A 12,824-nucleotide genomic window follows, 5' to 3' on the forward strand; every position below is an offset into this window, starting at 1 on the left:
AAAACGATTTCTTGAACAACAAGTACAATCTAAACTTTGCGTTAGAACTGATTTTGGTCAACTCAAGTTGTCAGAATGTGCAATACAGTTCATGTGAGATATATACGTCTCATATATATCAGAAAAGGGCCATCAGGCTACCCCACTATGAATTTCCTAGGCAGTCTTCGCAAGCAGGGGTCCTATGGAGCTCCAGCTGGACTTTAAGACTGGTCTGCCAAGGCAGAACCCCCAGGGCAGAGTAGTGGAATTCAGTCCCCCGCCCAAGTAAAGGGGATCCATTCCCTGGCACAGCTGAGTGAAACTGGCATCCCTTGATGTGTTAACCTGCTTACAGTACTAATTTAAAATTTGTTATTAAAGCGAATGTTATAAAATTATCATATACAGCAGCGGTTCTCAACCACCGGTGGTACGCCGAAGAAGGCTGGGTGGTACGTGCGCCGCAGAATCCACCGCCGCAGGAAGGGCCCTCCCACCCGCCCTCGCGAAACTGTGCCACCGAAAAGGGGAAACAGGGGAAGGGTTTCGGCGGAGGCCATTGTTCCCGCCATGGAGCCCGCTGCGAAACCCCGTCGCTGCAAGTCCCAGGCCGCCGCCGCCGAAAGCCCTCCCCCCCCCCCCTTTTTTCCCCGAGTGGTACTCGGCGAAAAAAAGGTTGAGAACCTCTGATATACAGAATTTTTGAAGGGACAAGATTCAGTACATCTGGGAATAATGCATAGATCTTACACCATAGGTTTAGCCAAAAATCAGTAGCATTTACGTATTCAGTTAATTTTTAATGTTTTTTCTTTTTAGAATTATTTCTCTTCCTTTAATAATAGAGGATTCATGAGTTTGATTACGTATAGATTTTTCTTTGCTCAGTTTAGATAGCTTTGACTTTCACTAGCCCTGTGGCAATTTTTCCTAGTTATAAGGAATCATCTGTTGGAAGACGATGAGCCTTAACACAATCTGCCCTCAGATAAAATAGTGCTTTTATAGTCAATAACGGTAGACTCAAACAAAGTTAGCTTTTCAGTTCCTTTGTCAGTTTTTGACAAGGAAATGGCTGAGACACAACCTTAACTATAATGTGCAAGAACCACTTATGGATCAGTACAACAGCTATTCCACACAAATTACTTGACAGGATATACTGGACCCCTCCCATCCTTCCAACTGCCATATTGAAATTGCTGCCAGAGGTTAAGCAAATGAGGTTTGGTACTTGGCCAGTCTCATAAATAAGATGTGGGACTGATATGAGAAAGCATGGCATTGTCCTCAACAAATGGATAGGCACTGTCCTCAACAAATGGAAGTGACCTTAGAAAATAACTGGGACAAGGACATCATATTTCTGGCTCTAGATAGCATCAACTCTCTTAAAAAAAATCATAGAATATGGAACAGAAAATGGCTCCCAAGAATGGTGCCAACAACCAAAAAGTTTGTATTAATTAATTAAATTAATTAATTGGAATAGCAAGACCAAGACATGCATTGATTCATGAATCTCTTGATGCATTTTTAGACCTGGCTCACTGTGAAGAAAAAAGGTCCTTATTAGTTTTACGAAGCAAAGAGACCTTTGGGTACACTCCTGCAACCTTTAGTCAGCCAGAAGTCCCATTGTCATCAATGGGGATTCGGTTCTGGGTAGGGGCCACAATATTGGGCCCTATTTGGAAACCCTTTCTAGAATTGAAGAGTTTGACATCTGGGATGACTCTCCCCCTTTCTGCCATTGCTGTAAATAAATTATCATATTTAATATGCTCCCACTATTACAGTCCTAATTATTTTACTCATATATTTATACTTTGTTTGAAACAATCAAATTTTAAATTATATAGCAGATGAGGAAGCAAGTTATAGACGTCCTAGTAAGTTGTAAATGAGGGATAGCTGCCTATTTGGTAACAGAACACATTAGTGGGCTGAGAAGTCTTAAGCTCATTAATATTCAAAGAGCAGTATATTTGGGTCTGCTTAGTATTAGGAGCGGTCACTTAGAGTTCTGGATACTCTAGGCTTGCTTCTTCTTTATAGACAGCTGTGGTCAAACACAATTTGTGGCCCACAATGCAGCTGCTATTACATGTTCTATAAAACCAAAACCTGTAATCACAAGAATGTTTGAGAGAAAACAACAGGACGAGCTTTGTCAGGTCAATGCACTGGACTTGTATGCTTTATGGAACAATTTAGCGGGGAAGACATTTTTACTTTAAAATAACAGAACCAATACTCCTCAATAGCAACAGCTTGTGTGCATGAATGGCCATATTGGTTGCACTTCTCTGAATAACCTGATATTGACCAGTTCTTCACCTTTAAAAAAAATAAGGCAATTTTATGCAAAAAAACCAAACTCCTGTAATGTTTCATGAATATAGTGATCACACAAATCATGAAATTCAAAGTTAATGTTCCCATAGAAACCTTAATTCCACCTCTAGCAAACTCATTAGGTACCTGACATTTGTGCCTTTGAAAATCTCCCCCATAGTTAGGATACTAAATTAAAAAATACATGTCCTTTAATTATTGAAACTGATATTTTTCCAGCTTTGCTTTCTTGCCACTTTTGAGTTTTTATTTGACTTCTGCCTTTCACTCTGCCTGATAAACAAAAATAAACTATTGCATTTGATCTGTTGCCATTTTTTTAAAAATCAGTTTCACTTTCTGGTTCTCAGAACAGAGCAAAGCTGCCAACACCCAGCAAAAGAAAGAACATTAGTATCCAAGAAGAAAAAAAATCTACTTGTGTTAGGCTTTCTATACATATAAAACAAAAAACCTAAAATCCAATCATAAATTGACCGCAGTAGCTCTGTAAACCTTAAATTCTGTATTTGACTCGTGGTCCAAACTAAAAAACATTTGCAGTATTTACTTGTAGATCCAATCTTTGCAGTATGGAAAAGTGACTATGGCAGGGGTGGCCAAACTGTGGCTCATGAGCCGCATGCAGCTCTTTTAGTTTGCAGAGCCTCCTATGCCTCCCACACCCCCCCCCCCTCCGATTCTCTGCCTACCAGACTGGGGTAGGGAGCTTGGAGCTTCTGCCCTGTGGCAGGGTGGTAGAGCTAGAGGATTCTGCCCAGCAGGGAAGGGGGACTCGATGGGAGATCAGTAAGACCTGGTCTACACTGACAACGGAGGTTGACGTAACGCTGATCATAGCGATTGCGCACCCCAAACGCGTTCCAGCCTGGAGTCGACCTGAGGTCTTGGATTTCATCGGTGTGGGGGGTGAAGAGTCTTTTTCTGGCTCAGCTTTGAGCAAGCAAAAGGAATTTGGATATCTACAACAAGGTATTTTGCGGCATGTTGGAGAAAGGGCACAACAGGGATGCGCAGCAGTGCCATGTTAAGATCAAAGAGCTGAGGCAGGCTTATCAGAAAACTAACTAGGGAAGCTAACAGTTGTTCTGGCTCCCCATCCAAAACATGCTGCTTTTATGAGGAGCTGCATGTGATTGTTGGTGGAAGACCCCACCACTATGACACCATGCAGCATTGATACCTTGGGGGAATCTGAGTCCAGGATGGATGAGGAAGAGAACAGGGAGCAGGCGAGTGGGGTATCACTTCTCCCTGAAAGCCAGGAGCCTTTTGCAACACAGGAGCAGCCCATCCAGACACAGGACACTGTGACTGACTGGGATGCCAGAGAAGGCACATCTGGTGAACATGCACATTGCACATCTTTGGTTATATCCCGTCCAGAATCTTGTATCAGCGGGGAAAAGTGGTGTGTGTGGTGGTGGGGCTGTGCTTCCTCATACTTGGTGTGCTTACGCATTGGTTCAACCCAGAAAAGATTATTTATGGGCACAGGAATGCTCTGAGAGTCCTCCATGCATCTCTCCAGGAAGCTATCATGCAGGAACTCTGCAATCCTTTGGATAAAGTTTCTTGGAAGGGCAGCCTTATTTCTTTCATCGCGATAGAACACTTTTCCCTGCCACTGTTATTAATTGTGCAGGCATCATCGCAGAACACAGCATAGCAACATAAGGGCCAGGCCTGTAGTCAGATGCTTGTAACAAATCCTGCCTTTCTGCCTCTCTGACCCTCAGCAGGCTGATATCACTCATGGTTACCTAGGGAAGATGGCACATGTTTACAGTAGCCAACCAAGAAAGTTTTTTGTTTAATTGCACAGCCAGGGATTGTTTCTTGGTTAAGCACACCTCAAGTCCCTAAGCAGGACGTTGTTGCTATGGGCCTTGAGCATCCGCAAATGGGTTCCCATTTTTTAAATCTGTACCCATCCCTCACCCTTTCTTCCACCTATTAGAAACCTGATTAATTGGGAGCCCGACATCCATGCTGCTCCAGAGAGCATGGACTTGTGCAGCATGGGTCCCAGGGATTTCCCTAACATAAATGCACTTGCCCCTTACTACCATGGCTGGAATGGCACTCCGACCCCTGCAACAGTCGGACAACGGTATGCGGCTGTAGCCTTCCCTTGGGAATGTTCAGGGGCCTTATTTTTACATTGTGACATTGCTTTTCCTCCATGGGATGAGTTAACAGTGGATACCTTGTGCTTTGCTTCCCTCATAGTGGGCAACATGGCCTTCAACACACCACCATCTCATACTCCTGCAGAGTGCCTGTCGTAGATAAGAAGGTGAGGGGAAAAAACCTGAGATGACATGTTTAATGAGATAATGAATGCCTCCGCAGCTGCTGACACGAAGCTAAGAGCGTGGAGGATTTCATTATCTGACAAACTGAACATGGACAACAGGAAGGCAGCACAGAAGTATGAGCACTCAACACAAGAAGAGATGCTGCGTATAACGCATAATCAGTCAGACATGTTGAGGCATCTGGTTGAGCTTCAGGAAGCTCAGCAGCAAGACAGAGTTTTGTAGAGGCTGCAGAGGGAATCTGAGCTAATGCATTCTTTCCTAGCCTCCACACCAGAGCGGTCTAGAAGGAGGTTGAAGTAAGCAGAAAGAGGCGACGGCCCCTTTAAGGAACGGGGATGTGTGATTATTTCATGTGTGCACAACCAAAATGAGGTCTGTATCCGTGGGGCCACAAAATGCATGCAGAACATTCCATTTTCTTCCATTTCCCCCCTCTGTGAAGGATCACCAATAAAGAAAGCGCTGCTTTACAATTCATTACTCTTTATATATTGATAAAAAGGGAATAAAGGGAGGGGGAAATGTGGGGGGGGGGAACATACTGCTGCACATTTCATTACTGTTTGTTTATAGATAAGAAAAAAATAAAGGAGGGGAACTGGCTCGGTGGGGGATGGGCAGGGGATGCAAAGTAAAAGCACAGCACAGATGAGCAACACACACTACTGTTGTGTCTTGTTGCAAAAGTGTTTTTTCAATGCTTCCCTGAGGCGCAGCGCTCGTGATTGGCTCTCAGCGTTGCAGAGGCATCTAGCTGCTCAAAATTTGCGGCCAGCCTATCTGTCTCTACAATCCAACCAATGGGAACTTCTCCCCCTTTGTCTCACAGACATTATGGAGCACACAGAACACAGAGAAAACTATTGTGATTTTTTTCAATGAGGTCTAACCTAGTGAGCAGACTTCGCCAGCGCACTTTTAAACATCCAAATGTACATTCTGCTCACCACTTGCTGAGCCTATTATTAAAATGTTCCTTCTCACTGTCCAGGTGCCTGGTGTATGGCTTCATTAGCCAGGGGAGCAAGGAGTAGGCAGGATCACTATTTGCCAATATTTATTTTTTGGTCATGGAAAAAAGCGCCCGCCAGCATCTTTTTTAACAGACCTGAGCTCCTAAAGATGTGCGCATCATGCATCTTTCCAGACCACCCCACACTGATGGTGAAGCGTCCCCTGTAATCTACAAGGACCTGCAATACCATTGAGAAGTATCCCTTTCGGCTTATGTACTCTGTGGCAAAATGCTCTGGAGCTAAGATAGGGACATGTGTGCCATCTATTGCCCTGCGATAGTTTGGGAACCCCATTACGGCAAACCCATCCACTATGTCCTGCACATTTCCCAAAGTCACTACCCTTCTTAGCAAAAGTTTATTAATGGCCCAGCACAATTGAATCCCAGCTGCTCCCACGGTGGATTTATCGACTCCAAATTGATTCCCAACTGACCGGTAGGAGTCTGGCATTGCTAACGTCCACAGAGTGATGGCCACTCTCTTCTCCACTGTCAGAGCAGGTCTCAAGCGAGTATTCATGCATTTCAGGGCTGAGGAGAGCTCTCTGAAAAGTTCCAAGACAGTGGCCTTTGGCATTCAAAAGTTTTGCAGCCACTGCTCATCATCCCACACCTTCATAACGATGAGATCCCACCAATCACTACTTGTTTCCTGGAACCAGAATCGGCGCTCCACTGACTGAAGATGGTTTGAGACAGCCTGCAGCAAAAGGGAATTGTTTCGCTCTATGGCTTGTAGCAAGGTGGCCTCTGTAACATCGCAATTTTCAGCGATGCGGCTCCTGTTTCGCCCCTGTAAATACTGTGGGATAAGTCGTGAGGTATTTGTGATGCTCACAATGATAGTGCAGTGCTGAGTGGGCTCCATTCCTCTCAGGCAATGGTGTATGCGCAGCAGGGACTGAAGGGCTTGAAAAATTGGTGCGAAAAGGAGTTTGTCTGTTTGTTTTGGACTGGGTCAAGAAGGGGGTAAGGGGTTGGGAGTACATTGCATCATGGGAGGACGACAACCTTCCTAAAAGCCTCTGCGGCTAGTTGCACTGTGGAATACCTACCCACGGTGCACTGCTTTGATTGTCAACCCAAGCACGACTAGTGGGGACACAATTCCCTGACGCAATGATTGTGGTGTGATCGCGCTCCTCCGGCTTCTAAAATTCGGCAGGTGAAAGTCAATTTAAAATAAATCAACTTCACTCCACAGTGTACACATACCCTAAATTTGGCCACCCCAGGACTATGGGTAAAACAAAAAAGGTCTAATGCTAGAAGACTCTTCAAAAACAAAAGAAAAGGTCCTGAATAGAGGCCATCAAAAGGATAGATAACAAATAAGGATGCAAGATGCACCTAACCCTCAGATATGATTATGAAAACTGTCTTACAAAAAGGTACGTTTCACAAGAGTGAACTTCTCATATGAAATTAGAGGAAAAAGACTTTAACTGTCTCCTCATAAATTATTATTTTAGTACAATTATGCCAGAACATACATATACAGAAATCTGAAAAACAGTATTACCAGTCACATTAAATAACTTCCAGGAGTATATCTCCCTGCTGTCTAGCCCCTCCTGCCTTCCTAAGGAATGTAAGACATTTTTAACTAGTCTAATAAATCTAATAATGAGATGACCCGGGTCACTATATAGTTCTTCCCATACATCTAGATGGAAGGGTATATTTTATGGGCATAACTACTTTCTCAATTAGCACAGCCTTTTTTTTCAAAGAAAAAAAAACATTGTAGGGAAGGGTTGGAAATGACATTTCTGAGAGGAAGCCTTTTCATTATATCCCTGACTTTGCTAACCACAATGTACTAGGCATTACAGTTGTGGTGGACTTCCTAGCTCCAGCTCTTGTCTCAGACTTAGGCTAAAAAGATATTTTGGAAGATAAAGCAACAACTAGAGCAGTTTACCTTACTGTAGGAATGCACAGCACATTCCCCATTGGGTGCATGGTTAACAAGATTACCAAATAACTCACTTTCAAACACTCATAACTTGGGTCAAATCAAAGCTACTTTCCTCCAAAGAAAGGCTATACACAGCTTTCTCAGCGAGAACTATATCCATACCTAACTGTAACTGTCAAGACTCAATCATTTCAGCTGTGTTGCGAGTCACAAAAGAGGTCACAATATATTTCCCATTTAAAATATTATTTTTGCTAAAAAATAAAGACAAGACAAAACAAAAACAAAACAACCCTCCTTCTCCCCCATCTTTAGCAAAACCAAGTCTAGAAATTTTCAGTCCAAAATATGAATGTTTTGCAGAGTTCTGACCATCCGAAACAGAAACAAAGTTTTGCAACAGCAAAAAAAAACCCGAACACGTCGCCACCTGTAATGTGATAGCTATTGTTTCTGCTACAATTTAAGAACACTAACAAAATTATTATACTTTCCTACCATAGAAATGAGAAAGTGTTATAGTAATAATGAATGTTGCAAGCATACAAGGAAGTGGTTAGCTTCTTAATCATATTTTGCTTTCCAACTCACTTTTCAAAATACACAATAAAAATGTCTTTCAGTTTTAGGTCTGATTTAAAAAAAAATTGATCAAAGGTCTCTACTTCCATCTGGGTCCTAGGTATTTAAGCAAATGTGCAGCCATAAAACGTACTATTAATTTCTACCCTAAAAATAGAGGGCTGATTTTTCAACAGAAAGCATACAATGCAGTAAAGCAACACTCCTGAAGCCAAACGTATCAGCAGCACAACAGATGAAAATTAACAAGTTTGTCTTTGTTAGATAGAAAAAAATTAACACAGGCCAATCTCGGATTCTTTTAAAATTTTATTTCTGCTTTATATAAGTTGTTTGTTTACCTGCTAATGGCTTGTTCCTCATCTGTTATTCCAGTCTCCCTGAATGCCCTGTTTGATTCCTCCAAACTCAAGGCAATTGCCCTCTGAAGATCATCTTTATCATCTCCAGTGAGATCAATCACATCTGAAAAGCAAAACTATCTTTCTCAAAATTAAAAGTGAAACAGAATGAAAAGTAAATCTTACTGTAGAGGACACAAAACCAGTGTGGACTGCTAAACCACATTCAAATTCCTCCTCAAAACTCTTCTTTTGGCTTGCTTTCCACCACTAATCTCAATGTCTTTACTACCTGCTCCCTCTCTCTTACTTGATAATTAAAATAAGGAAGAAAGAAAAAGAAAAAATAAACACTTGCTCCTTTGTAACTAATGCTCTCCAAAGCGCATTTTTCCCTTTTCCAAAGTCCTCCTGTTTCAGTGGTCTCCATCAAGTTACCCATCAGTGCAGGACTGGTTCTGCAAACCTTTAACTTCCTGCAAAGTCCCTTCTTTGCTTTTGCTTTTGCTTTTAAGTTCAGTGTTGTAACTGTCATTATCAAGATACTGCTTTTTCCAAATTACATTTGATGAAAACAGACTTTCCTTAAAGGATATCTTCAAAGGGAATAGTTGGTTGCTATTATCTCATATGGAGCAATGGGTGTTGAATGTCCCCAAAACACAGACAAAAACCCACTCCTGTAAACACTTGTGTGTGTGTTATTTATATGAATATATATGCACGCACGCATACTTAAAATCAATGAGATTAGTAATGTGTGTAAAGGTAATTACATGCATAAGCATTTGCAGTATTAGGGCCTAAGTGAAGAATCAGCACATTATCAGGCTAGATCTTCTCTCCCTCTCTTTTCCACCCATTCCCTCTCACACTTTTTTAGTTTGAAACTAAATAACATGTTGCATTTCCTTCAGTCGGATTAGTGGAAGCATCCAGCACAACAGTAACATTCAATTATCAAATACATCAAAGAAAAATGACCAGATATTAAAGTTCAAAATAAGAGCCCCCGCTTTCGCAGTCCTTTTTCTTTTATCAAATGAATAAAAATGCAAGGGGCCCATTTCTTCTTTTCCCTACAAACCCAATCACCACATGCACACACAAAAAATCATTTTATCAGCTGCTAGCTAACATAAGCTATGTAAGCTTCCCAACCTACTGTATATAGCAGTAGAAACTCTTCTTTACTCAGGAAAGGCAGTATACTGTCCCTAGAAGCCTCTCACTGCTAAATTATTCATTCCACAGTCAAGCAGAGAAACTCTTCCCAGAGCACTCAGGGTAATGGGAATGACTGTCAGCTGTGCAAGACTGCGAGAAGGAGAGAGGACTCACAAGTATCAAAATTTCCATGGCTGAAAATCCCACTATGCAACTCAGCCAGGGAAAAGAAGGTGGGGAAAGGAAGGTGTTTTATTGTATAAAGATGACTCTCATGTATCTGTATGATGTCAAACCCAGTGGCAAGTACCCTGCCATTTTCATTTTCTTTCCTGTTCTTAAGGGCCAGAGCTAAGCCAAACAGAGTAGCTATGCGAGAGCTTACCCCAGCCTAAGGTCTGTGTGTTAAAATCAGACAGGAGGTGGGTAATAGAATGGAGAGATAAGGATTGGGGAGTTATAGAGAAAAGGAGGTGGAACAAGTTGTTTACATTTCCTCTTTCACTGGCTGGGCTTCGTAACTCATTCCCAAGGAACTTTTTTTTTTTAAGCCTCTGACCTATCCTGGATAGACTGGCCTGCTGTGGAGCCAGTCTTATTTTCCCAGTCTTACGATAGCTGTGGATACTTTTTGCTGAATCAAAACAACACACTGAATGTTTGATGTTACAATCATTTCCATAGCTACAGACCACTAACAAATACAAGCTGAAGCTGAGGAAAAATTGTTGGTATCAAAGGACAGTTCTTTTCTCATATCTTCAGAAATTAGACATAGCACTGGCCCTTCTCCCACTGCATTCCTCCTCACCAGCTTCCGCCCTGGTCTGTGTTATTTGGTTGAATTTCAATTTATTTTAGAAAATGAGCCCTTAGGGACAGAAACCATGTCTTCTTACCTGTAAAGCAATATACACAACTATAGCACTCTAGAAATAAACAATAGCAAGAATAACAGCAAAGTAACTCATTTTACTTTAAATATCTATCTATTTATAGATCTAGATATTTTTAAAGAACATTTAGATTCTCAGGCTTCTGAATCTCACTCCAGAGGGGGCTAAAATCTATTACGAAAACGATACACTCAGCTGATGAGGAAGCTAGCACCTGCTCCATTACAATATGTGGATCTTAGTATTACGTACACACCAATTCAGACAAAAAAACCTGACAAATTACAAATATGGCACTACACCTTCAAACTGTGAAACTCTGCCGTTCAGAACAGGAGTAGGAACACTTCACTGACGGGAGATAAAAAAATAAATTAATAAAAAGTGCAAAGAGGCCAGCAGTGAAGCTGTTGGTGATGTTATCCAGTGAGCAGCATACTGATTATGCTTTGGTTCGTGTTATGCCTTTCTCTGATAGATTAAAGATTAGGATGAGTGTTTTCTCCCCATGAAAATATTTATATACCATAATCAAGTCACTTTTGGACTACGCCCTTACAAACGACCCTGTGATAATCATAGAATTTATTTTCATACTTTGCAGCCAAATATAATTATTGTGGGACAAAACAACAACAATCACCTCTTCATCTTTTTAATAAGCTAAGCAGCTCCTCAGTGAGTTATGCCAATGGCACTGAAACCTCATTTTGCTTCAAAGATTCAAGAATGCTATATCTGCTGTTCAGAAAGATTCGTTTTGAATGGGGAGGAGGATGACGTCATCTTCAAAAGGTCTGGCTGAGTACACTAGTGACCTTTACTCAGAAACAATTAGTCTACAGAGATAAACAGTGGAACTACTATTTGAACTAGCTCTTGCTTTTGGTGGTAGTTGTTTTTTAATCTAGGCAACAGTGTGTATTTGTGGTGCATAAGGTCCAGTGTTTGAAAATCTCTGTATGGAATTTTCTTCATCGTGTTTTGTCACAAATGGGTTTAATACATGAAAAAATTCCAAGTATGCCAATAACCACACTAAAGGGCCATTTTTTTTCTCATATACTCAGTTTGCTTACTCAGTTTATTTTAAATAATATGATGGGAACTCCCTATCATACACTAGTTTTTAACAAGTTTTGTTTTTTTAAGAGACAATTATTGCATTATTTGAGTTCTTAATGTCAAAGATTTCACCAGAGTGAAATAAATAGCACTAAAAGGAAAAAGTAATTGGGGAGGAACCTGAAAGAGTGAGGAGGCTGTGAAATTCAGCCGGAGAGACAGACGTCGAGTGGCAGCTGAACATGGGGGCAGGCGGTAAACAACCATGGTCACGCAATGGCTGGCACAGGAAAAGGAAAATGAAGAGGTAGGCCTGTTGAATGAAGAGCTGCCAAGTCTGGGAAGGCCAGGATTTTCAAACTGTTGGCATATTGGGATTAAAGAGTTAAGATTACATAAATTTTGTTTATTACTCGCTAAGCAAAGTGAGATCCTAGACTCAACTTCATGGAATTTCTTTATATGTAAAGTGTTAGCTTTGAATGTCACGTCCAAACAATTCCAAAATTCCAAGTAATGCTGTGAGCAATGGGCAGAACCCCATTGATTTTGATGGAAACCAGAAGAGGGAAACGGGCAAATGCAGAACTTCTGGCATCCACTTAGCTCATTCAGCACTTTCAAACAACTTTGCTATTGTCTTCAGATCAAACAACCAGTTGGTGGCGATCACTAACACCATCCAACATAACACATTCCCCATTTCAATCCAGCCCATCATCCCAATATAGTTTAAATTTTGACATCCAGAATGACTCCTCTCCCAAACAGAAAGAAAATAAGTAAGAATGGTGGAGGGATAGGGGTAAATGGGGGTGAATACAGAGCCCAACATAGGGAGAGAAGGGGGCCACTGGTATTGGGCAGGGGCACACAGAGCCTCTGGCATGTGGTAGAAGGGAGAATCTAGGGAAGGAGAGGACAGCCCTTGGCGTGACTACAAAAGCAGTGGAGTTGTGGGGAGTCCCCAAAAGAGAGAGGGTAGGGAGTGTGGCACACAAGGAGCTTATGGGGAAAATGAGGAATGCAAGGAGCCCCTGGTGTGTGCAACAAGCTCAGCCTATAGAAGCAACAAAGCGGGTGACCCTCTAGTTAATACAGCTTCATAGGTATGCAAGGTACTTTTACACTGAAATAAGTGGTGGTGGAGTTTAAAAGTTACACAGAAGA

The 12,824-nt window shown here is 41.7% G+C and overlaps 1 protein-coding gene across 4 annotated transcripts in view; it reads right to left on the bottom strand.

The window, feature by feature from the left end:
* USP25 (ubiquitin specific peptidase 25) overlaps positions 1–12,824 on the bottom strand; it is a 139,505-nt gene that overhangs the window by 89,834 nt on the left and 36,847 nt on the right. For all 4 annotated transcript variants that reach the window (XM_067543203.1, XM_067543212.1, XM_067543196.1 and 1 more), the window contains exon 4: positions 8,527–8,650. In XM_067543203.1, coding sequence (XP_067399304.1) covers positions 8,527–8,650 — 124 coding nt within the window. The remainder of the gene's footprint in view (positions 1–8,526; positions 8,651–12,824) is intronic.

Source organism: Emydura macquarii, unplaced genomic scaffold (assembly GCF_026122565.2).
Source record: "Emydura macquarii macquarii isolate MOO-44397 ecotype Brisbane River unplaced genomic scaffold, CSIRO-AGI_Emac_v2 contig_75, whole genome shotgun sequence".
NCBI classification, from domain to species: Eukaryota; Metazoa; Chordata; order Testudines; family Chelidae; genus Emydura; species Emydura macquarii.